We start from the raw sequence: 24,802 nt of genomic DNA, 5'->3' as shown, positions 1-24,802 counted from the left end.
CACAGCCAGCCGAGCCAGCACTAAAAGACACTGCAACAAAATCACTTTAATGTCCTTGATGAGTGGACACTGGCCAGTGGGCTCCCCGGCCACGTGAGCGTCAGTCCGTGAGCCCGCACTCCATCTCCACTCAGCAGTGATCATACACCCTCGGCCGGCAGGAGGGCTGACCCAGGGGGCTGTCCTGCAGCAGCTGGCCCCTCTCTGGAGGCACCCAGTTCCTGGGCAGCAGCGGGGCTCCCTGAGGGCAGCTGGGAGCCGGGGCCCCGAGTCCCGTCCATGGTGCATGTCGGGCTCTAGAACTCGGTCATCTTCTTGTGGGTGTCCGCCTTCCTCTGCTCCCTCTGCAGGCCTGCCTCCTGGGCCCGGAGCTGCCCCAGCTGCTGCTGGGCTCCTGCCAGCCTCTCCTGCAGCTGGGCCACTGTCACGTTGTGCCTAGAGAGAGGTCGCCACTCAGCGTAGGCTCCCAGGCCACTGCCACGAAGCCCCAGGCATCTCCCACCATCCAGACCCCCTCAGACTCAGCCCACTGTCCTCAGGCCAAGGGTGGTCTCCCACGTGTGACCTGTGGGCTGGGTGCCCTGGGCAGGGGCAGAAGCATGGTCGCCCCAGGGCCTGTCCCGCCCCAGGTTCAGCCCCACACGTACCGGCCAGTGTTGCGGGCGAGGGCCTCCTGGATGCCTCGGATGTCCCGCTGGGCCTGCTCAATCTTCCCCTCGGTCTGGAGGAGCCGCAGGCTCAGGGCCCTCTTGGCGCTCTTGCTGGCGTGGTAGAGCTCCTTGCCACTGCGCCTCCCTGGGGCGGCCGCCCCTGCCTCCAGGGCCCCCGGAGCCTGGCCCTGCAGCTTCTCGTTCAGAAAGTCAAACACGCTCCTCCGCGGGGGCGGGCGGCCTCCAGGCCCACCCCCTCTGCCCCGGCACTTTGCGGGCCTGCTGGTGCCAGCCTTGCCACCCTTGGTCCTCTTCTGCAGGATCTCTGCACACTGGTCCAGCGACTTCCCTCGAGGCAGCACCACAGTGTGGATGGGCTCCACCCGACCGTCCGAGTGTCGGCCCAGACCTGGGGGACAGGGGGCTGGCGCTGCTGCTGGGCCCCCCACCATGCTGCGGCAGCTCCGCCCTCCCGGGGCACCCACTCACTCACCCTTGCCAAACTCATAGCCCATCTTGGCGAGGAGCCGGGAGCCCATGCCCCGTGTGTGCACCTCCCAGCCTGCGAAGGCGGAGCTGCAGGTCCCGGAGCTGGCAGCGCTGGGTTCCACCACTGCAGGAGACAGGGCAGCGGCTCAGCCGGCTGCACGTGGAGCACACTGGGCTCCAGCCAGCACCAGCCCGAGAGCTCAGCTCTGGGCAGGGCTGCCTCCCCTGAACCTCGGCCGCTGCCTGCAGCTCAGGCTGTGACGTGCGACAGCAGAGCCGGTGACAGACTCCAGCACCACTGGCCCCAGCCCTCCTCTGGTCACATGCAGGCCAGGCTGGCCCTTCCCCACGCGGCCTTGTCCCCGGCCCCTCCCAGGTGGTGAGCTCCTCCTTCCTCTCCTTCACCTGCTCAGCTCAGTCCTCCATCCTCGTGGACACAGGGTTTCAGGAACCACCCACTCATGGAGAGCCCCTCAAGGGCGTCACCTGTCTTCATTCCCACTGACCCTCAGGAGGACTGGACACTACCAGCCAGTACATCTTCCTGAAGCCCCCCCCAGGGGCTGCCTGCACACAGCACAGCTCCCTGCCACCTGCCAGTCCCCAGGGGGAAGCCCCTGAGGGAGCCGCTGAGAACCTTCCCGATTCTCCCCCCCTCCTATGGGGGCCTCCACGCCTCTCCCGGCCCAGCTAGTGCCCCTGCTGGTCACCACGCACTAGGGACCTCCACGCCTCTCCCGGCCCAGCTAGTGCCCCTGCTGGTCACCACGCACTAGGGACCTCCACGCCTCTCCCGGCCCAGCTAGTGCCCCTGCTGGTCACCACGCACTAGGGGCCTCCACGCCTCTCCCGGCCCAGCTAGTGCCCCTGCTGGTCACCACGCACTAGGGACCTCCACGCCTCTCCCGGCCCAGCTAGTGCCCCTGCTGGTCACCACGCACTAGGGGCCTCCACGCCTCTCCCGGCCCAGCTAGTGCCCCTGCTGGTCACCACGCACTAGGGGCCTCCACGCCTCTCCCGGCCCAGCTAGTGCCCCTGCTGGTCACCACGCACTAGGGACCTCCACGCCTCTCCCGGCCCAGCTAGTGCCCCTGCTGGTCACCACGCACTAGGGGCCTCCACGCCTCTCCCGGCCCAGCTAGTGCCCCTGCTGGTCACCACGCACTAGGGACCTCCACGCCTCTCCCGGCCCAGCTAGTGCCCCTGCTGGTCACCACGCACTAGGGGCCTCCACGCCTCTCCCGGCCCAGCTAGTGCCCCTGCTGGTCACCACGCACTAGGGGCCTCCACGCCTCTCCCGGCCCAGCTAGTGCCCCTGCTGGTCACCACGCACTAGGGGCCTCCACGCCTCTCCCGGCCCAGCTAGTGCCCCTGCTGGTCACCACGCACTAGGGACCTCCACGCCTCTCCCGGCCCAGCTAGTGCCCCTGCTGGTCACCACGCACTAGGGGCCTCCACGCCTCTCCTGGCCCAGCTAGTGCCCCTGCTGGTCACCACGCACTAGGGGCCTCCACGCCTCTCCCGGCCCAGCTAGTGCCCCTGCTGGTCACCACGCACTAGGCACAGCCCGCCTCATTGCTCTCACTCTCTCCACCTGCCCACTTAGATGGTCCAAGCCCCTCCAGCTAGGAGCCTCCCAGGGAGAACGCAGCCCAGGCCGCCCCTGGCTCCCATATACCTCTGGCATAGCTGGAGTCGTCCGCGTCATCGCTGTCTGAGTCGGACGACCCGGTGGACTCTGGGCGCAGTGGAGGCAGGATACTATCGCCCTCCAACACGGCCTCCTTCAGCAGCAGCGAGTCAAACTTGACTGTGTAGTAGCCGCTGTCCATGTCTGGGGGCAGGGACAGAGACAGGCCGGGTCAGCAGCCTCCCAGGTGGCAGAGGCACACTGGGGACGGGAGCAGGAGGGCAAGGCCACGGGCAGTCTCGCTCCTCTTGGGCACGGGCTCGGACCTAACACCCAGCCAAAGGAGTGGTCACAGGGGTGCTACCCAGGTGAGGAATGGAGGGACCTCCCAAGGGGGCTGGGGGGGCCACAGGCGGCCTCACCGGTGATCCGTGCCGGGTACCACAGCCCATCCTGCTGCTTGGCCAGACACGCAGAGCCGGTCTGCAGGGAGCTCAGGTCTGGGTCCTGGAAGGGGCGCAGCTCGTCCACAGAGACCACCTGCCCGTGGGAGAACCTGCAGGGAGGACCGAGGGGGCGGCTCAGCCACGGCCCACCAGGGGCACGGGAACCCTGCAGAGCCAAGCCCACCTGCCTGGACACTGTCCTGAAGGGAAGGAGAGACAAGAAGACAGACACACACACAGGAAGTGCACAAACACGTGCCAAGTGTGCACACGTTCATACATGAACCCATGTGCACGCACCCATACACATATGTACACACTTGCACACTGTCTCGCTCTTGCTCTTGGGGTGGACGTGGCCACTGTAAGGACGAGATCTCAAGCTGCTCCCTGGCTTCCTGGGCCAGAGTGATAATGTGACCAGCATTATGATAAGTGTCCACCGCTTCCACAGGACATGAAGCCCCAGACAGTAACAGTAACAACTCAGTTACAACAGTGGTGCCTTGACTTTTAGAGATCAGTGAAATTAGAACTAAAACTGAGAGACGGAGAGACAGAGAGAGAGAAAGAGAGAGAGAGGAGGAGGAGGAGGAAATGCGGGGACTACAACCTTTGCCAAATAAAGACATGAGAAACCACATAACCACCCCGCTGTGCCATCATGTCAAGAGGAAACTGCTTTAAGCTCACGAGAGCAACCAGGACTGGCATCTGCCCACAACACAGAGTCAACGCCGGGCATGACTGTCTTTCAAGGCAGGAGTTGGTGGTGCCAGAGAGAGAGAGAGGGAGCAGCAGGCACTCCAGCCAGCTCCCACAGGGGACAAAGAGGGCTCCCCGGCAGTTCTCCTCACACCTGGCTGTCCGCAGGCACCCAGGGAACTGCCAATGGCCAAATGGCACCAGCAGCTGCAAGTCTGGGCCCCAAACGGACAGCAGTGTAGACTGTGGTTGAAAAGCCCAGCTCAACTGAGGAGCAAAACCACTTGTGCAAAAGGTAAGGACTCAACTCAGGTGAACAGAACCAAATGCCACCTCCACGCGCACGCACACACACACAGTACACCGCAGACACCACCCACTAAACCCTCCTGCAGGAATCTTCAGTGAATCAGAAACCTTAAAATTTGGTATACTTATTAAACCTAGCAAGCACTTCAAAAAAAATTCTTAAAAAATAATGAAAGGTATGCAAAGATTTAGCCACAGGGATGTTAACCAAATACTATAAACATTTGGAAATAACCTAAATTTCCAACCACAGGAAGTAGTTAACAGCAAATTCATAAAGTGAATGTAAACCTAAGAGAACGGGGTGAACTGACCAACAGAATGAAAGAATCGTGGGGAGGGCCCCCTCCCCCAGAGCGTCCCGTCTGAAGAGAAGTGGTGCAGCGAGTCAGGGGAGACGGACAGGAGTTTCAGGAGGAGGATGGACCGGGCGATTCAGGAGGAAGAGGGACCGGGCGTTTCAGGAGGAAGAGGGACCGGGCGTTTCAGGAGGAAGAGGGACCGGGCGTTTCAGGAGGAAGAGGGACCGGGCGTTTCAGGAGGAGGACGGACCGGGCGTTTCAGGAGGAAGAGGGACCGGGCGTTTCAGGAGGAGGACGGACCGGGCGTTTCAGGAGGAAGAGGGACCGGGCGTTTCAGGAGGAAGAGGGACCGGGCGATTCAGGAGGAGGATGGACTGGGCGTTTCAGGAGGAAGAGGGACCGGGTGTTTCAGGAGGACGGACCGGGCGTTTCAGGAGGAAGAGGGACCGGGCGTTTCAGGAGGAGGACGGACCGGGCGTTTCAGGAGGAAGAGGGACCGGGCGTTTCAGGAGGAAGAGGGACCGGGCGTTTCAGGAGGAAGAGGGACCGGGCGTTTCAGGAGGACGGACCGGGCGTTTCAGGAGGAGGACAGACCGGGCGTTTCAGGAGGAAGAGGGACCGGGCGTTTCAGGAGGAAGAGGGACCGGGCGTTTCAGGAGGAGGACAGACCGGGCGTTTCAGGAGGAAGAGGGACCGGGCGTTTCAGGAGGACGGACCGGGCGTTTCAGGAGGAGGACAGACCGGGCGTTTCAGGAGGAAGAGGGACCGGGCGTTTCAGGAGGAAGACGGACCGGGCGTTTCAGGAGGACGGACCGGGCGTTTCAGGAGGAAGAGGGACCGGGCGTTTCAGGAGGAAGAGGGACCGGGCGTTTCAGGAGGAAGAGGGACCGGGCGTTTCAGGAGGAAGAGGGACCGGGCGTTTCAGGAGGAGGACGGACCGGGCGTTTCAGGAGGAAGAGGGACCGGGCGTTTCAGGAGGAGGACGGACCGGGCGTTTCAGGAGGAAGAGGGACCGGGCGTTTCAGGAGGAGGACGGACCGGGCGTTTCAGGAGGAAGAGGGACCGGGCGTTTCAGGAGGAAGAGGGACCGGGCGATTCAGAGGAGGATGGACTGGGCGTTTCAGGATGGGATCACAAATAGGCCGCGATTCAGGAGGATGAGGGACCGGGCGTTTCAGGAGGAAGACGGACCGGGCGTTTCAGGAGGAAGAGGGACCGGGCGTTTCAGGAGGAAAGGGACCGGCGATTCAGGAGGGAAGAGGGAGCCGGGCGTTTCAGGAGGAAGAGGGACCGGGCGTTTCAGGAGGAAGAGGGACCGGGCGTTTCAGGAGGAAGAGGGACCAGGGCGATTCAGGAGGAAGAGGGACCGGGCGTTTCAGGAGGAAGAGGGACCAGGCGTTTCAGGAGGAGAGGGCACCGGCGATTCAGGAGGAAGAGGACCGGGCGTTTCAGGAGGAAGAGGGACCGGGCGTTTCAGGAGGAAGAGGGACCGGGCGTTTCAGGAGGAAGAGGGACCGGGCGTTTCAGGAGGAGGACAGACCGGGCGTTTCAGGAGGAAGAGGGACCGGGAGGAAGAGGGACCAGGCGTTTCAGGAGGAAGAGGGACCGGGCGTTTCAGGAGGAAGAGGGACCGGGCGATTCAGGAGGAAGAGGGACCGGGCGTTTCAGGAGGAGGACGGACCGGGCGTTTCAGGAGGAAGACGGACCGGGCGTTTCAGGAGGAGGACGGACCGGGCGTTTCAGGAGGAAGAGGGACCGGGAGGAAGAGGGACCGGGCGTTTCAGGAGGAGGACGGACCGGGCGTTTCAGGAGGAGGACAGACCGGGCGATTCAGGAGGAAGAGGGACCGGGCGTTTCAGGAGGAGGACGGACCAGGCGTTTCAGGAGGAGGACGGACCGGGCGTTTCAGGAGGAAGAGGGACCGGGAGGAAGAGGGACCGGGCGTTTCAGGAGGAGGACGGACCGGGCGTTTCAGGAGGAGGACAGACCGGGCGATTCAGGAGGAAGAGGGACCGGGCGTTTCAGGAGGAGGACGGACCGGGCGTTTCAGGAGGAGGACGGACCGGGCGATTCAGGAGGAAGAGGGACCGGGCGTTTCAGGAGGAAGATGGACCGGGCGTTTCAGGAGGAAGATGGACCGGGCGTTTCAGGAGGAGGACGGACCGGGCGTTTCAGGAGGAGGACGGACCGGGCGTTTCAGGAGGAAGAGGGACCGGGAGGAAGAGGGACCGGGCGTTTCAGGAGGAAGAGGGACCGGGCGATTCAGGAGGAAGAGGGACCGGGCGTTTCAGGAGGAAGATGGACCGGGCGTTTCAGGAGGAGGACGGACCGGGCGTTTCAGGAGGAAGATGGACCGGGCGTTTCAGGAGGAGGACGGACCGGGCGTTTCAGGAGGAGGACGGACCGGGCGATTCAGGAGGAAGAGGGACCGGGCGTTTCAGGAGGAGAGGGACCAGGCGATTCAGGAGGAAGATGGGACCAGGCGTTTCAGGAGAAGAGGGACCGGGCGTTTCAGGAGGAGGGTGGATAATTTCCCGGGCGTTTTCAGGATGGAAGAGGGATCCGGGCGATTCAGGAGGAAGAGGGACCGGGCGATTCAGGAGGAAGAGGGACCGGGCGTTTCAGGAGGAAGAGGGACCGGGCGATTCAGGAGGAAGAGGGACCGGGCGATTCAGGAGGAAGAGGGACCGGGCGATTCAGGAGGAGGATGGACCAGGCGATTCAGGAGGAAGAGGGACCGGGCGTTTCAGGAGGAAGAGGGACCGGGCGTTTCAGGAGGAAGAGGGACCGGGCGATTCAGGAGGAAGACGGACCGGGCGATTCAGGAGGAAGAGGGACCGGGCGATTCAGGAGGAAGAGGGACCGGGCGTTTCAGGAGGAAGAGGGACCGGGCGTTTCAGGAGGAAGAGGGACCGGGCGTTTCAGGAGGAAGACGGACCGGGAGGAAGAGGGACCGGGCGTTTCAGGAGGAAGAGGGACCGGGCGTTTCAGGAGGAAGAGGGACCGGGCGATTCAGGAGGAAGAGGGACCGGGCGATTCAGGAGGAAGAGGGACCGGGCGTTTCAGGAGGAGGAGGGACCGGGCGATTCAGGAGGAAGAGGGACCGGGCGATTCAGGAGGAAGAGGGACCGGGCGATTCAGGAGGAAGAGGGACCGGGCGTTTCAGGAGGAAGAGGGACCGGGCGTTTCAGGAGGAAGAGGGACCGGGCGATTCAGGAGGAGGATGGACCAGGCGATTCAGGAGGAAGAGGGACCAGGCGTTTCAGGAGGAAGAGGGACTGGGCGTTTCAGGAGGAGGATGGACCGGGCGTTTCAGGAGGAAGAGGGACCGGGCGTTTCAGGAGGAAGAGGGACCGGGCGTTTCAGGAGGAAGAGGGACCGGGCGATTCAGGAGGAAGAGGGACCGGGCGTTTCAGGAGGAGGATGGACCGGGCGATTCAGGAGGAAGAGGGACCAGGCGTTTCAGGAGGAAGAGGGACCGGGCGTTTCAGGAGGAGGGTGGACCGGGCGTTTCAGGAGGAAGAGGGACCGGGCGTTTCAGGAGGAGGGTGGACCGGGCGTTTCAGGAGGAAGAGGGACCGGGCGATTCAGGAGGAAGAGGGACCGGGCGTTTCAGGAGGAAGACGGACCGGGAGGAAGAGGGACCGGGCGTTTCAGGAGGAAGAGGGACCGGGCGTTTCAGGAGGAGGATGGACCGGGAGGAAGAGGGACCGGGCGTTTCAGGAGGAAGAGGGACCAGGCGTTTCAGGAGGAAGAGGGACTGGGCGTTTCAGGAGCAGGACGCCCAGCACAAGCACAGAGACGCTCAGCAGAGTAGGAACATGAACCTGGAAGCCGTCACTGGAACAACACGGAGGACTCCGAGTTCAGCCACGGCCAAGGACGGAGGACACTGACTCCTCTCCACAGAAAAGCAAGGCTGAAACTACGCAAACTGTCAGCACGCACAGCTTCAGAGCTCCGGGAGTCGACTGAGCTGACCACACACCAAGAAGGGATGATGGTTGGGACAGAACCGGGGGGTGGGGAGGGTAGGGGGGTCTGCAGCCCACCTTTTGGGGCTGCTCCCAGCCCGCCCAGGTCTCACCTGCAGAGTGGCAGAAGCAGAGAGTGGACGTGGGAAAGAGGGTGAGAACCAGGGCCTGTGGCTAAAAGGGGTGAGGCGAGAACACGCACTCTGAGGGCCGGGGGTTGGGAGCTGGGTGCAGTGGACACTGGGCCAGTCGAGTCTTCACCAGGGAGACGGTGAGCATGAACGGGCCACAGCGCACTCCACGCTGCACGCACCCCGGGCCCTCTCGGAAGCTGTGTGCACGTGTCAAGAGCCCCGAGTGACAGCACGGGGACAGCTGCTACCTGAGCTCACGCAGACCCACTGGCCGAGGGAGAAAACCCTCTGAGAAAGGCAGGTGTGAGCACAGCCTCTGGTTGAGCCATTGATGGGCCACTCAGCTACACAGACAGTGGGTAACAAAGAAACCAGACTGAAAAGTGAAATTAAATTTAAGAATCTGAGCAGAAATATCAGAGGCTGCACACTAGGGTTGGTGGGGACAGGCTTCTGTATTTTAGGTCCAGAAAACTACCGAAACAAAACAAAACACTCAGGAAAACAATGAAGAATCCTGAGTTGCTACAGGACATCATCTGAAATGTCAATATTTCAATAAGAAATTTACGAGACATGCAAACAGAAGAGTGTGACCCATATTTGGGGGGGGAGCAGTTGACAGAATCTGACTGAGCGGCAAATACGGTGAAGACTTCAAAGTAGAAAGTATTGTATATATAAGTATGTTCAAGAAATTAAATGAGAATCTAATGGAAACAGAGAATCTTAGAAGAAAAGTGGAAATTATATAAAAGGAGTCAAATGGAAATCCCAGAGCTGAAAAGAAGAATTCACTAGAATTCTGGCTGCCGGTCTAACTCATAAGGAGCTTGGAAATCACCCCTGCCCTGACACAAAGTAAAAAGTGGGACACTGGACAGTCCCTCGGGCCGTACGCACACTGGTAAAAGCAACTACAGAGGAGCCAGAGAAGCGGGCAGTAGTACATTTGGTTTGTAACTCATTTTGTCCTCCTAAAAGATTTAAAAGACAAATTCATTCACTGAGCAGTACTCAGATCCACGTTTCTGGGCACTCAATGTACAGAGATGTCATTTGGAACGATGACGACATAAGAGGGACTGAACGGGAGCAGAGCTCCGTGTCCGACTGACACTAAATCGGTATGGATGCAAACGAGGTTTTAAAAAGTTTACAATGCTAATCACAATTCCCAGAGTCACCATTATTAAGAAAATAACACAAAATATACTGAGTGGGCAAAAGTAGGCTTACAGTAGTAAGTCTGTAAAACAGTTTATTCTTGTTGTTATTTATTAATTATTGTATTATTTTCCACATGAACAACTATAAGCCCACTTTGCCCACCCTGTATGCAGAAAAGAGAAAAAGAAGGGGATCAAAATGATATGCTAGAGAAAACAAACCCTAAAAACGCAGTAATGGAGGAACTGAGAAACAAAAAGTTGTAAGACACATAAAAAATGGCAGAGGCAAGTCTTTGCTTATCAGTAATTACTTTAAGTACAAGCAGATTAATCTCTAAATAAAAAGAAGACATTAGAAGGATGGGTTGAAAAATCATCCAATTTGTCTCACTGGTTAGTGGTGCAGTGGATTGACCTGCAATGCTGAGGTCACCAGTTTGAAACCCTGGGCTGGCCTGGTTAAGGCACATAGGACAAGCAACCAATGAATAACTAAAGTGAGGCAACTATGAATTAAGACTTCTTGCTTTTCATATGAACTGAGGAACAGAATTGAGACAGAGGAGGGACCAGAGGAAAAGAGGACAGAGGGAAAGGGGATGAGAGGATGGGATAAACCTGAAGGGAAGGGGGAGAGTGCTATGGGGAGGGGGGTAAGGGGGATGTTGAGGGGAATAGGGGGAGGCGGGAGGCATTCGGGGTGACCCTAGAATCTATGTAAACACAATAAATTAAAATCAATAAAAAAAAAAGACTTCTTACTTTTCCCACCCTCCTTTCTCTATAAAATCATTTTTTTTTCAATTTTTTATTTATTTATTTTAGAGAGGAGAGGGAGAGAGAGAGAGAGAGAGAGAGAGAGAAGGGGGGAGGAGCTGGAAGCATCAACTCCCATATGTGCCTTGACCAGGCAAGCCCAGGGTTTTGAACCGGCGACCTCAGCATTTCCAGGTCGATGCTTTATCCACTGCGCCACCACAGGTCAGGCTTCTATAAAATCATTTTTTTTTAAATTATCCAATTTGTCTGACCAGTGGTGATGCTTTGGATAAAGTGTTGAGGTCCTAGGTTCGAAACCCCGAGCTCGCAGGCTTGAGTGCAGGCTCATCTGGCTTGAGTATGGGACATGGGACGACACATGATCCCATGGTCGCTGGCTTGAGCCCAATGTCACTGGCTTCAGTTGGATACCCCCCGCCCCCCAGCCAAGGTACATATAAGAAAGCAATCACTGAACAACTAAAGTGCCACAGCTACGAATTGATGCTTCTCACCTCTTTCCCTTCCTCTCTTGTGCTGAAAAAAAGAAAAAGAAAAAGGTATCCAGGCCCTGGCTGGCTGGCTCAGTGGTACAGCATCAGCCTGGCGTGTGGAAGTCCCGGGTTCGATTCCTGGCCAGGGCACACAGAAGAAGGGCCCATCTGCTTCTCCACCCCTCCACCCCTCCCCCTCTCCTTCCTCTCTCTCTCTCTTTCTCTCTCTCTTCCCCTCCCGCAGCCGAGGCTCCATTGGAGCAAAGTTGGCCCAGGCGCTGAGGACGGCTCCATGGCCTCCACCTCAGGCACTAGAATGGCTCTGGTTGTAGCAGAGCAACGCCCTAGATGGGCAGAGCATCGCCCCCCGGTGGGCATGCCGGGTGGATCCCGGTCGGGCGCATGCGGGAGTCTGTCTGCCTGCCTCCCTGCTTCTCACTTCAGAAAAATACAAAGAAAAAAAAAAAAGGTATCTGATTCTGTGCCATCTACAAGAGACTCATTGGGATCAGGACAGCAAGAGGTTGAGAGTGAAAGGGAAGCTACACCTTGCCAGCAGTCACGTGGGCTGGGACGGCTACACTGTGTCAGACCAATAGCCTAAAGTCAGACAAAGAGGAGTCATGCTTACACTTGAAACTAATACAAAAATAATATTGAACATAAAAGTGTAACTGAAAAAAATATATACATATACAGTGTGTCCGTAAATTCATGGTGCACTTTTGGCCGGTCATAGGAAAGCAACAAAAGATGACAGAAATGTGAAATCTGCACCAAATTAAAGGAAAACCCGGCCCTGGCCGGTTGGCTCAGCGGTAGAGCGTTGGCCTGGCGTGCGGGGGACCCGGGTTCGATTCCCGGCCAGGGCACATAGGAGACGCGCCCATTTGCTTCTCCACCCCCCCCCCTCCTTCCTCTCTGTCTCTCTCTTCCCCTCCCGCAGCCAAGGCTCCATTGGAGCAAGGATGGCCCGGGCGCTGGGGATGGCTCCTTGACCTCTGCCCCAGGCGCTAGAGTGGCTCTGGTCGCTGCTGCAGAGCGACGCCCCGGAGGGACAGAGCATCGCCCCTGGTGGGCGTGCCAGGTGGATCCCGGTCGGGCGCATGCGGGAGTCTGACTGTCTCTCCCCGTTTCTAGCTGCAGGAAAAAAAAAAAAAAAGGAAAACCCTCCCAGCTTCTGTAGGATGATGTGGCAGCATGTGCGCATGTGCAGATGATGATGTAACACTGTGTATACAGCGGAGCAGCCCACGGCCATGCCAGTCGAGATGTGGACGGTACAGAGGAAAGTTCAGTGTGTTCTGTGGCTCGCTAAATTCGAATCCATGACCAAAGTGCAACATGAATATTGGCGCGTTTATAATGATGCGCCACCACATAGGAATAACATTACTCGGTGGGATAAGCAGTTGAAGGAAACCGGCAGTTTGGTGGAGAAACGCCATTCTGGTAGGCCATCAGTCAGTGACGAGTCTGTAGAGGCTATACGGGATAGCCACCTAAGGAGCCCTAAAAAATCTGTGTGTGAGCCCACATCGAACTGCACTGAATAGGTATGAAACTGGGAGAGTTTTTCTTTTATTTGGTGCAGATTTCACATTTCTATTGTCTTTTGTTGCTTTCCTGTGACCGGTCAAAAGTGCACCATGACTTTACGGACACACTGTATTTTAATGAGAGCATCAGGAAGCTAGGACTATAAACATACACAGGCCTGTTTAACAAGAGAGTCCCAAAAATATACGAAATAAAAAGTGAGAGAATTAAGGGTGAAATGTAAGAGCTGAGACTTCAACGCCCCACTTTCAACAATGCAGAGAGAAACCAGACGAAAGGCCCTAAAGAAAGAGAGGACTCGAACAACACTGGGACCAGCCAGCCCTGGAGACACCTGCAGACCAGGCCGCCCGGCAGGAGCAGAACACAAGCCTTCCCAGGGGCACACGGGACGCTCTGCAGGTCAGGACACATGTGCGGCCTCAAAACATGTCTCAGTCAATTTAAAAAACTGAAATCATACAAAGTACCAGGGGGAGTGAAATTAGGAATCAACAGTGGAAGGAAATGTGGAAAATTCACAAACCCGTGGAGATGAAGCAGCACAGTCTGGACCCAGGGCCGACGAGGAGGAATCAGAAGGAGGTCAGGCAGCTCAAAGAGGAATGGGGAAGGGAACAAACTCGCCGAACGGTGGGCTTCTGGGAATGTAGCTGCAAATACCAACTCCGGGGAAGAGGAAGACCTCAAACCAGTAACCTCCTGTAGCCTGACCTGCGGTGGCGCAGTGGATAAAGCGTCAACCTGGAAATGCTGAGGTTGCCGGTTCAAACCCTGGGCTTGCCTGGTCAAGGCACATATGGGAGTTGATGCTTCCTGCTCCTTCCCCCACCCTTTCACTCTCTCCTCTCTTTCTCTCTCTCTCTCTCTCTCTACTCTCCCCCCCCCCACAACCTCTCTAAAATGAATAAATAAAAAATTTAAAAATAACCTACTATACACCTTGAAGAATTGGAAAAAAAGCAAATAAACCCAAAGTAGCACAAGGAAAGGAATAATGAAGGTGACAACAGAAATACATGAAATAGAATCAACCAAAAACATAAAAGAAAACTGACAAACCTTTAGCAACACTGACCAATAAATAAGAGAGCATGCAGTGAATCCAGGGAAGAAAGAGGGGACAGACACTACTTCCGACCTTAGAGATATACAGGACTGCAAGGGACTTGTTTGAGCAATTCCATTCCTCAGAGGAAAAGGGCAAATTCCTAGACACACAAAAACAACCAAAGTTGACCCCAGGAGAAACAGAAAATCTGAATAGACCTATAGAAAATAAATAGTCATTAATCAAAAAATGTCCAACAGCAAAAAGTCTAAGCCCAGATGGCTTCATTGGTAAATTCTATCAAATGTTTAAAGAAGAATTAACACCTGTCTTTCTCAAACTCTTCCAAGATTCCCCTGACACTCAAGCCAGATAAAGACATCGCGAGAAAAGGGAACAACAGACTAACTGCTGACTTGGAACAGAGAGATGGAAACAGCCTCAACAAAAACCAGCAGACTGAACCCAGCAGCATTTTAAAGGTTTCTACACCACAACCAGGAATGCAACGCTGGTCCCACACAGGGAAGTCACTCAGTGCAACACGTATGTTCACAGAACAAAAGGAGATCACACAAGAACATGTCGACGGATGCAGAACGGGCACCTGAAAAAAAATCCAACGGCCTTCAATGATAAAAACACTCAACAAATTAGGGACAAACTTGAGGGCAGGAATGGAAGCCCACAGTGGCCTCACACTTGCTGGTCAAGGACAGAGCTCCCCGCTAAGGGCAGGGGCAACACAAGGGTTTTGCTCTCACCGCGTGTTTCCACATTGTCCTGGTTCTAGCCAGGGCAACGAGGCAAGAAAGAGACAGAAACGCCATTTGATTTGAAGCATTTTCTGCATCCAAATCCAAAGTCTCTCTGTTTGCCAAGGACACGATTATATATATAACAATCCTAGATCATGCACAAAAAAATCCTGTTTGTGACCACATCGTGAGCCTGGAGACGCCCTCTCCCACACAGAGCAGCCAGGGCTTCTGGGAAGCACGGCTGATGCCACACCCGGGCAGGAAAAGCATGGATGGGGGGAGGTTCCCCCATCGACCATGGGGGCCAAAGGGACAGAGGCGCCAGCCGGAAGAGGCCCCCACTTGCTGAAGGTGTGACGATTCCCATCAAGGATCAGAACCATGCCTTGGCCAGATGGCTCGGTTGGTTAGACCAGTGGTCCCCAATCTTTTTTGGGCCACGGACCGGTTTAATGTCAGAAAATATTTTCACGGACCGGCCTTTAGGGTGGGACAGATAAATGTATCACGTGACTGAGACAAGCGTCAAGAGTCTTAGACGGATGTAACAGAGGGAATCTGGTCATTTTTTTAAAAATAAAACATCGTTCAGACTTAAATATAAATAAAACGGAAATAATGTAAGCTATTTATTCTTTCTCTGCGGACCGGTACCAAATGGCCCACAGACTGGTACCGGTCCACAGCCCGGGGGTTGGGGACCACTGGGTTAGAGCATTGTCTGAAGCACAGAGGTTGCCAGTTCAATCCCCAGTCAGGGCACATAGAGGAAATGATCGATGTTCCTGTCTCTCTCTCCTTTCCTCTCTTGCTAAAGTCAATAAACAAAAAGTATATATATTAAAAATAAAAAAAGAAGTTTGAGGAAAAAAAAGAGGACCAGAATCACAATATATTAAAACTCATCAAATATATTTAAATCCATAGGCCATCATCTTCTCAGGATGAAAGAGAACCAATTCAGTCTCTTGCAAATTAAGTAGACAAAACAGGAAACCAATTAGTCCCGGGTGGTGGAAGGTGGGTGTTTATAGGGTAGTTAGCGGGCCTAAGGTCCACGGGAAGGTACAGTGGCTCCGTACAGTGGCTCCCGGCAGCCTCCACAGTCACAGAGCCACCTCCTGGGCTTGCTGCACAGGTAAGCAAGGAGTAAAACAGATCTCGGAACGGTGCCCGGTGCAGAGGAAGCCGCAGAGACATGCAACCTCTAACCCTGGCACGGGACATCACACGAAGTGCAGAGACTCAGGGTACAAAGGATGAAAAGCTTAGCCCTCTGTTCCCTCTTCTGTGCTTGTGTGCTTGTGTCCTGCACCGTCCACTCTGGACACTCACTGGCACACCCTGATTTATACACTTTTCTGCACGCACGCTATATGTAAATAAAATTTGCAGAGAAGGAAGGAAGGAGGCACACATGCACGCTATAGTTTAATAAGAGAAGTTTGCTAAATAAAACTTTGGATCTAGCTAAAATCTATTAAGAAATAGGATGACCAAAGAACCAGAGACAGTTACTCTGGACTGTTGGCTAAAAAAATAAATTATGCCTGACCTGTGGTGGTGCAGTGGGTAAAGTGTCGACCTGGAATGCTGAGGCCACTGGTTCAAAACCCAGGCTTGCCCGATCAAGGCACATACTAGATGCAACTACTAAGTTGATGCTTCTTGCTCCACCCCCCTTCTCTCTCTTTTCTCTCTAAAATCAGTAAGTATAATCTTAAAAAAAATTTTAAAGCAAATTATCTACTAGGAATCTTAGTAAGTAACCCTTCCAAAGATAAAAGTAAAAAGGAGCAAAATTAAAGCTTTACACTTAAGAGAAAGAAGACAACACACTAACTGTAAAAACATAAACATAAACAAGAAAGACACTTTCGTTAAACCCATCAGATGTAATGATACAAAGACTATTTTTTATAATATCCTTATCCAGCAGGTGAGGAGTGCATTCTGAATTATAGGTAAAAATCCAGTGATCCCTAGAATTTGCTTTAACGTGGTCCAGGGGCAGGAAGCAGGGCAGGGAGAGGGGATACAACCAGACTGGCGGAAGGATGACCAATCAGAGAGTTAGAGGACAGAGTGGGAGGTCCTCCTGCCACCCTCTCCAATGGGCATGGTGGCCAAGTTCCCTAATAAGGGCCGACTTTAAGAAGTTTAACTTTGAAGAATAAAAGTGCTAATGGGGGGTGGGGGGCTTCTTTTCAATTCCTGCCTCTTCTACCCTTGATTTAACCTGAGAAAATCCGAGAGAACAGCTAAACAAGGACACTGCCGGGAAGGCACCAGTCCGGCTCCCTCCTGTCGGCGCGAGAGGCTGGGCTCGGAAGGAGCCACTATCCTGGCCCTGCCTCCAGCCCCATGAGATCCCGGCCCAGGAGCAGAGCTTTACCTGCAACTGTCCTGGAAGCGGCACTTGCCCTCCAGGAAGAAGGGGCAGGGCTTCAGGGACTTGTGCGTGGGGTAGAGATAAAGCACCCGCACGCCCGCGGAGCCGTCGTCCGCCTCCTCCGTGCCCACGATCATGGCGTTGTGATACTCCAGGGTGCCCCAGGCACTGTAGTAGGGGGCGTTCACCTTCCTCCCACTCAGCTCTTCCTCGTCCTCGGAGTCCTCCCCTTCATCCTCCTCCAGCCCGGGCTCGCTGGGTGCTGGCCCGGCTTCCCTTTCGGGTACAGTGTCCAGTTCTGCCCTGGCAGCGACTGTCCCGTCCGCGGCCTCAGCAACGGCCGGCTGGAAAGCCACGTCCTCCTCGTCGTCCTGCGCCGGGCGCTCCCCATCCAGGCTGGCCAGCAGCTTGCTCTTGCGGACGGACACCAGGCTGGCCTCGGTGAGCTCGATCAGCTCCTTCAGGTCCCCCTGGAGCTGGCGCAGGTCAGCCAACTCGGCGGGGTCCAGGCCGGCGCCCAGGGCCAGCTCCACCTGCTGCAGCTGCACGCCGTAGGTGCGGAGCGCGCTCTGCAGGCTCTCCTCGTCCATCCTGCGGGGACGGCGGGGCGGGTCCCGAGTCCTCACGCTCACGGGGGGAGGCGGGAGCGGATCTGCAAGGAAGAGAAGCCAGGTGAGCCCGGCTCCGCCGTCCGGAGGCTGACACCGAGCCCAAGGGCCGACGGCTGCACTCGGGGGCCGCACAGAATCCGCACAACGGCCCGCGGAGCCGAGTGCACGTCTCCGTCGTCGGAGGGACGGCGGACAGGCTGGGAGAGGTGATCCGCCCCGAGCGGCCTTGGCTCCCTTCCCGGCCGCCCGGCGCCCTCGCTCCTGCCCCTGGAATCCGCTCAGGACGCTGCGCCCGCCCCAGCCTCCCGTTCTGCCGGCCTCCGCCGGACCTGTCACGTCGGGTCAGATCGCCCAGACCGCGCCCCTCGCCCCGGGCCGGGAGCCTCCTCCGCGCAGTCACCCGGCCGCGCCATAGAGAGCCCATCGGCCTCACCGGCTAGAGCGGCGCAGCGCCCGGCTTCCGCCCTCGCAGCCAACGGGCACTTCCTCCCAGGCACCGCCGCCGCCGGAAGTGCCTGTCGCGGGGGCCGCTGGGACGGCTCCGACCCTACCCGGGCGGCCGGCCGCGTCCCATCGGGCGCTGCGCGGAGCACCACGGGTCAGCGCGGGGTCAGCGGGTCAGGCGCGCGGCGGCTCCGGCCCGGGCGGGCGCAGGTAGGCCGGGGCTGGGTCGCCGCCTCTGGGGCGGACGGGGCGGGGTTGGGCGCAGGAACTGACGCCGGTGCCAGGGCGGGTTGGGCCCTGGGGCCTCCCACGCGTCGCCCCCTGCCCGCCGCACGGTTAGTCCGCTGCCGCCGCCCTGCCGCTGCACGCACCCCCGCCTCGAAAAAGCGGGGCGTCCCTGTGAGTCGCCCGCAGGGTGGTGCCGTGAGCCCTGCGCCACCTGACGTGGTGACCGAATTGGGAGAACGCGCGGCGGCCCCGGCTGGCGGAAGCGAAGCGGTAGGGCACGGCGGCGGTCCGCGGGCGCGGTGGACGCTGTGGGCGGGGCCGCCGGCCGTGGGCGGGGCCAGCCTGGGCGCGGTGGGGGGCAGGGGCGTGGTGTGTTGTTTGGGCGGGGCGTTAGGCTAGGGCGGGGTCAGCCTGGGCGCGGTGGGGGGCAGGGGCGTGGTGTGTGGTGTGGGCGGGGCCAGCCTGGGCGCGGTGGGGGGCAGGGGCGTGGTGTGTTATGTGGGCGGGGCGTTAGGCTAGGGCGGGGTCAGCCTGGGCGCGGTGGGGGGCAGGGGCGTGGTGTGTTGTGTGGGCGGGGCGTTAGGCTAGGGCGGGGTCAGCCTGGGCGCGGTGGGGGGCAGGGGCGTGGTGTGTTATGTGGGCGGGGCGTTAGGCTAGGGCGGGGTCAGCCTGGGCGCGGTGGGGGGCAGGGGCGTGGTGTGTGGTGTGGGCGGGGCCAGGCTGGGTTGCGGTTGGCGGTGGGGGCGTGGCCAGGATGGGCGTGGCTATCCCGCGGTTCTGGCCTCAGCTCCCAGCACCGGAGCAGGATGTACACGCTGCTGTCCGGGCTGTACAAGTACGTGTTCCAGAAGGACGAGTACTGCATCCTGATCCTGGGGCTGGACAATGCCGGGAAGACGGTACGCTTCGTCCTGTCCGCATCCCACTGGCCTCTGTCCTCTTGTGGCCGGCTCACCGCCTGCACAGAATCCAGCCCCTTTCCAAGGCCATGGGACAGTCACCACCATCTGCTTTAAAAGCAAGATGTCTGCTCTCGGAACAGTCCCGAGGAGGGGTGTTAGGGGAACAGCCTTGAACTGCTCCAGCACCTCTTGTCTGTCTCTTCCTCTCCCCTCAGACCTTCCTGGAACAGTCAAAAACCCGATTTAGCAAGAACTACAAGGGGATGAGTCTCTCCAAAATCACCACCACCGTGGGTCTGAACAGTAAGGCGATTGCTGAGGCCTGGGGATACTGTGATGTCCACAGCCCCAGAGCCCCATGTGTGAGGCTGCTGGCTCTGGTTGGCCCCCTCCCAGGAGGACTAGGATGGTGTGCTGTCCCCAGGAGAGCTGGGATACGATGTGTTGGGGAGCAGGGCCACAGCCTCACCAGGCTTCTTCTCTCCCCAGTCGGCACTGTGGACGTGGGGAAGGCTCGGCTCATGTTCTGGGACTTAGGGGGACAGGAAGAGCTGCAATCTCTGTGGGACAAGGTGAGACGGATGCACACACCTCTGGGGCCTCGTGCTGTTTCCTTCCAGGTGGCCTCCGTGGTCCCATCCTCCCTTTTCTCAGAAGGCCTCAGACTCACCTTTCTTTTCTGTGACAGCAGCATCAGTTACCTCCTTAGTTCTTGAGGCTCCGCACCCCCAAGTCCTGTTCTGGTCCCTGAGTCAGTCCCCTGAGGCTAAGGACCACCTTGGTTCTTTTTAGCTTAAAGATGTTAATGAACATGAGACAAGACAGAAAGTGGTCAGAACCTCACATGGGAAAGGCAGGGTGCCGGCCTGGTGCTCAGCATCACTGCCAGACCTGAATGTCTGTTCAGGTTTGGTTCTTCTCTGTTCAGGCTTAGGACCTGTCCTCCCTGGTGGCTCTTCCCCATCAGGCAGCAGTTGCCTTCTCTTTTGACATAGGGTTTGGGCATTTCTGAAATAGCGGTGTTCTTCCTCCTACGCACCCCAGGCTGGACGCAGCACTAGGCACTGGGGTGCAGCAGGGAGCAGAGCAGATCCACCTCCTTCTCTTAGGCAGCCCCCCCCCAATGTACTGGCATGGTGGATTTGGTACAGCTTAATGTTGGGGGCACAGGCATGGCCTCCTGACATTTACTAGCTGCCCATGGGTTTAGAACTGAGTGGCAAGGTCCTGATTTCTGGTTTGATCCCAGCAGCAGGTACCCAGTCATCCTTTTCTGTTCCCTACCCCCCTCAAGTACTGCCTCTTGCCTTGATTTCCAGCCAAGAGGGCAGCTTCTATCCTGTGGCCAGAAGGTGTGACCATCTAAGTCATCTAGAGGCAGGGCCAAGACCTGGCCTACCCGTCCGAAGCCCAGACATACGTGAGGAGTGAAGCAGACCCTGATACTTTGTTGTTGGTTAGGGTCTCAGGAGCTACTACTGAGATGGAGGTTGGGGTGCGGGATGCATGTTGGGGTCAGAAGCTAGGAAGGGAGTGGGAAGGATGCAGGACTGGGCAGCAGGGGGGGTCAGTGTGGGTGGGGGCCAGTGGGGAAGCAGTGAAGGAGAGTTGTTCCTCACACTGCCCAGGGCGGGCCCTGCTGGCCAGGCTTCTATATCACTTAGAGGGTCACCTTGGTGGACTGTCCTGGGCAGCTGTGATCTGGTAATGTGACTCTTTGTGGGTCCTGCAGGAGCCAACAAGGGGCTGTCCACTGGGCACCTTGCCCACCACTGGGCAGCAAGGCCTCTGTGGGTGACCAGTTTCTGCGTAAGCCACAGCCCACCGTGCACTGCTTACGTTCACATCTCTGATTTGGGGAGTGGCTCCTCCAAGATCCAGGGCCTCCGCTGAGGGGCAGCTGGAAAGAGGGACAGGAGAGGGGAAAACTGCAAGCTGGCTTTGCAGCTGGTGTCCCTCAGGCACCGCTTCTGCGATGGCATGGCCTCATCACAAAGGTTGCACCCTTCTTCTGGGTGGACCCTTGGGTTCCTCAGGTGTTTCCCAGTCCCACTGTGGGATGGCACCCCGCCTGCCGGTGGTGTCATTTATCCCTACCAGGGTGGGACCTCTCTCAGGATGCCCAGGGGGCAACCAGGGTTTGTGACTCAGCGACTCCTTGCTGTGCCCCTGGTGAGTGGGTGCTGCAGTGACCACAGCTCAACTCTACCAAGCCCAGAGTTGTGGCGGGCGTGTGGTAGAGTTCCCTGTGGGCCACAGAAAATGATGAGATGTGGGGCTCTTGATTCCTCCCTAGTTTCCTGAGTGGGGCCATGTCTTCCCACACCAGAGGGGCCTCCTGGTGTTCGGCCACAGGAGGGCTTCTGGCATCCGTTCCTCCCCAAGGGACTGATGTGTACCTACCCAAAGGCCAAGCTTGGGCTCTGCCCTATTTCCAGTGGTTTTTTAGGGTTCCTCCCATGACGGGTGATGCAACCATTGGGGTCTGGCTGTGGGGCAGCCTGCTCTGTCCTGGCCCACTCAGTGTCCTTGCGCACACTCAGCCCCGGCTGTGCTGCTCCCACCGCTGAGCCGTCACCCTGCCAGGGCCCTGGCACAGGCTGGGATTGAAGTCCTTTGCCACCCATGGGCTAGTGCTGATTCTCTCACTGGCTGCAGCCACTCTAGGTCCTTTTCTGCATGGAGACCTCCCCCATAGGGCCTGCCAGCTCCTGGTGTCGGGTACGGTGGCCAGCGTGCTCCTGGAGCAGCTGCTCACACCATTTAGCATGAAGGTCTGTGCGCGGGACGCACACCCTGCAAAACCCAGGGCCACCTCTAGCCAGTGCAGACAAAGGTTTGTCGTAGATGGGGTGAGGGTCACTCCAGGAATGCTCCAGAGCGTCCTTCGGCTCACTGACCACTCACTGACCACTCGCTCATCCTGCCCATTTTGCAGCCCTGGCTGTGCTGGGTGATGCAGGAGAGCAACGAGATCTTATCTGCTCCTCAGTGTGGGTGTTGGCAGGCTCTTCTGGTCGGTGTGGGAGGTAGACTCACCAGACCCGTGGCGTGTCCCCCGGGCCCCAGGCCCAGTGGGTCTGTGCCTCAAAAGGCCTTGCTTTGTGCGTGTCTTCCCAGGGTTGCTCTGTTCACTCGGCCCCTGTGACTCTCTCAGACTCCAGGCTCTGGCAGTTAAGGGGTGTGGGGGCTCTGTCCTCCTGGCACCAATCCAGACTGCAGAGCTCTGTGCTCCGTGATGCCGGCTTGGTCCTTGGGCGTGCTGTCCTGTCGCGGGAATAGCAGCTCCACATGTGACACTGGCCTAGCCCCTGGGTGGCCAGCATGAGACTCCACCGGTGTACCCCCCCCTCTGGGTCTGCTTGGGGACTGGCTTGGTCTGGGTTCCTCCAGCCCCCAAGCCCCATCTTTTCCTTTGGGACACCATCGGGCCCATGGCTGTGGGTGGTTCGCAGGCGCAGACACAGCCTCCGGAAAGTGGTCAGGGGAGGTGGCTACCCCTGTCCAAAGTCAGCTAGCCCTTCCCGAAGGGCTCTAGGGGGTCACACCTTCACTCTGCCCTACCTCCCCACCTTCGGAAAGCACCCCAGAAGAGTCTTGCAATTGGGGGGGTGGCCGAATGCCGACTTAGCGCCCCCTTCTTCCCTCCCAGTACTACGCTGAGTGCCATGGCGTCATCTATGTCATCGATTCCACAGACGAGGAGAGACTGTTGGAGTCTAAGCGAGCTTTCGGTGGGTACAGCCCAGCTAGGGCTGAAGGGGTGTTTAGGTCCAGGCTACACATCCCACGTGTCCAGAGCTGGACCATCTCAGGTCAGAAGGACCCTAGCCACGAGGGAGAGTGTCCCTGCCTGTAGAGAGGTGGGCATGGCTAGGCCTCAGGAGACAGAGGGGGCTGCTCACTGCTGCCTCTTGTCCATCCCAGAGAAGATGGTCACGAGTGAGGCTCTGGACGGCGTCCCCATCCTGGTGCTGGCCAACAAGCAGGATGTCGAGGTGAGCCTGCCCTATTGCCAAGGACAGGTGCCCATTCCAGGCAGGGCCTCTCTTTTCCTTGGACACCCCAAGCTACATCTGCCTCAGGTGCACAGAGCTCCCCCAGGCTTATGGCCATGCAGGGCACCTTCTCTCCACTGGGGGGCGGCCACGGCCTGTCCCCAGGTGGCCCTTAGAGACCCAGCTGGTGCAGGAGAAAGTTCTAGAGGAAAAGACAGGAACCCAGGGTGGGTGTCAGTGCTAAGTCCAACCTGTTTGCTGCCTTTGGGGCTAGCAGCAGTGCCAGCATCACCTCCAGAACTGGGGGCTCGCTGGGAGGGACACAGGCTGTTCTTAGGACCACCAGTCAGCCATGCCCCTTGGAGGTTCTGTGCACAGGGAGGTGGCCTGTGTTTACAGCGTCCTGAGGCTGCGTCGTAGAGCACTCCCGTCCACCCCGACTGAGGCCACTCCCCAGACGGCACCCTCCTGGCCAGAGAAGCCCTGAGGGGCCACTGCAGCCTCCCCCCTGGTCCTCGGCCCCCACCTCCCAGTTCTTGTCCCACCCTGGCGACTCTAGGGACTGCCCAGGAGGGGGCGGAAGGAGTCCTCTGGTGCCAGGAAACAGCCTGCCCCCTCCCCCCCAGACTTGCCTCTCCATCCCGGACATCAAGACTGCCTTCAGTGACTGCACCTCCAAGATCGGCCGACGGGACTGCCTGACCCAGGCTTGCTCAGCCCTCACAGGGTGAGTGGGGCCCTAACCCTGCCCCGAGGTCACAGGTGGCCCTGCCTTACACCCTCTGTCTCCACAGCAAAGGGGTGCGTGAAGGCATCGAGTGGATGGTGAAGTGTGTGGTGCGGAACGTCCACCGGCCCCCGCGGCGGAGGGATATCACGTAGGTGCGGCTGGCACCCGGGCACACACAGCTGGAGCCGGGAACGCACCTGTCGGCTGGAGCCACCGATCCTGGGGTGCAGCTGGCTTTGCCTTTGGGTTTTTTCATTTGCTTTTGTTTTTTCTCTAAGACATTCTTCTCTGTTTTGGAAAGTGTAGGGGCTCAGAGGCTTCTGCCAGGGGAGAGGGGGAAGTAAGGCCTGCAGCTGCGTCAGGCCTAGACCCCACTTGTGGCCTTGGTTGGTGGCTTTGGGGGTACCCTCTGGAGCTGCCACCCAGCAGGCCTGCCCGCCTGCCCGGCCTGGGTGGGGCTTCAGGGTGCCTGGTTGGAAGTGGTGTTTCCAGAGCCACCACACACCCCTGGAGGAGGCTGGTGGACCTGGCTGCCCTTGACCTCGCCCCTGTTGATGCTGGTGGTGGGCTGGGAGCTGGTGTCACCTGGAGGGAGACCTAGCCCCCATCCCTGAAGGCCAGCAGGCCCTGGGTCCTGATGTAGCCTCAGGACTGGGCAAGGTGCAGTCTGACTGGGGAGCCATGTGTCCCACCCACACTGGCCCAACATCACCGCGTTTTGATCCCCAGCGAGGTGGAGAATGCTGGAAGTGGGCACTCCCCTAAGTACACCTGGCTTAGGGCCCGCCAGGGACAACCATGGGTGCCAGCTCTTGTGCATCAGTGGAGGGGGGTGTTGGGAAGTGGGTGGGTCCTCATGTTGCCCAGTTGGTGGTATGCTGGGCCTGTGTTCCCAGCCCGGGGGAGGGGAGGGCCTCTTCTAGGCCAGTGCCCAGCAGCAGAGGCCTTCCAGGCAAGGCCAGCCCGGGGACCCTCCTCCGTGGCCCCTGTGGGAGCTGGTGACACCCAGTGGGCCTGGCCATGGATGAGTGTGTGTATGAAAAATAAAAATGGTCTGAGTG

The 24,802-nt window shown here is 58.2% G+C and overlaps 2 protein-coding genes across 5 annotated transcripts; one reads left to right on the top strand and one right to left on the bottom strand.

The window, feature by feature from the left end:
- Positions 1-26: 26 nt before the first annotated feature.
- Positions 27-18,008, bottom strand: ZGPAT (zinc finger CCCH-type and G-patch domain containing). 2 transcript variants are annotated; one of them, XM_066384432.1, is made up of 7 exons: positions 17,873-18,008; positions 16,832-17,480; positions 3,192-3,325; positions 2,818-2,973; positions 1,144-1,263; positions 648-1,059; positions 27-435 (listed from the first exon to the last, which is right to left on the bottom strand). In XM_066384432.1, the coding sequence occupies exons 2-7, from the start codon at positions 17,416-17,418 to the stop codon at positions 297-299; spliced, it is 1,548 nt and encodes a 515-aa protein (XP_066240529.1). In that variant the 5' UTR covers positions 17,419-17,480; positions 17,873-18,008; the 3' UTR covers positions 27-296. The 2 variants fall into 2 exon arrangements, with proteins under 2 accessions (XP_066240529.1, XP_066240528.1); XM_066384431.1 differs by having other exon boundaries at positions 17,769-17,908.
- On the top strand, positions 17,963-24,802 carry ARFRP1 (ADP ribosylation factor related protein 1). Of its 3 annotated transcripts, none has more exons than XM_066384434.1 (8): positions 17,963-18,093; positions 18,899-19,010; positions 19,229-19,316; positions 19,503-19,585; positions 22,666-22,747; positions 22,941-23,011; positions 23,638-23,738; positions 23,806-24,802. In XM_066384434.1, exons 2-8 carry the CDS (start codon positions 18,918-18,920, stop codon positions 23,891-23,893), a joined length of 606 nt encoding a protein of 201 aa, XP_066240531.1. In that variant the 5' UTR covers positions 17,963-18,093; positions 18,899-18,917; the 3' UTR covers positions 23,894-24,802. The 3 variants fall into 3 exon arrangements, 2 of the variants coding, with proteins under 2 accessions (XP_066240531.1, XP_066240532.1); XM_066384435.1 differs by lacking the exon at positions 17,963-18,093 and adding an exon at positions 18,100-18,381; XR_010751491.1 differs by lacking the exon at positions 22,941-23,011.

The sequence above is a fragment of the Saccopteryx leptura genome, chromosome 5 (genome assembly GCF_036850995.1).
Source record: "Saccopteryx leptura isolate mSacLep1 chromosome 5, mSacLep1_pri_phased_curated, whole genome shotgun sequence".
Taxonomy (NCBI): Eukaryota; Metazoa; Chordata; class Mammalia; order Chiroptera; family Emballonuridae; genus Saccopteryx; species Saccopteryx leptura.
This window is presented reverse-complemented; position numbering and strand designations above follow the sequence as displayed.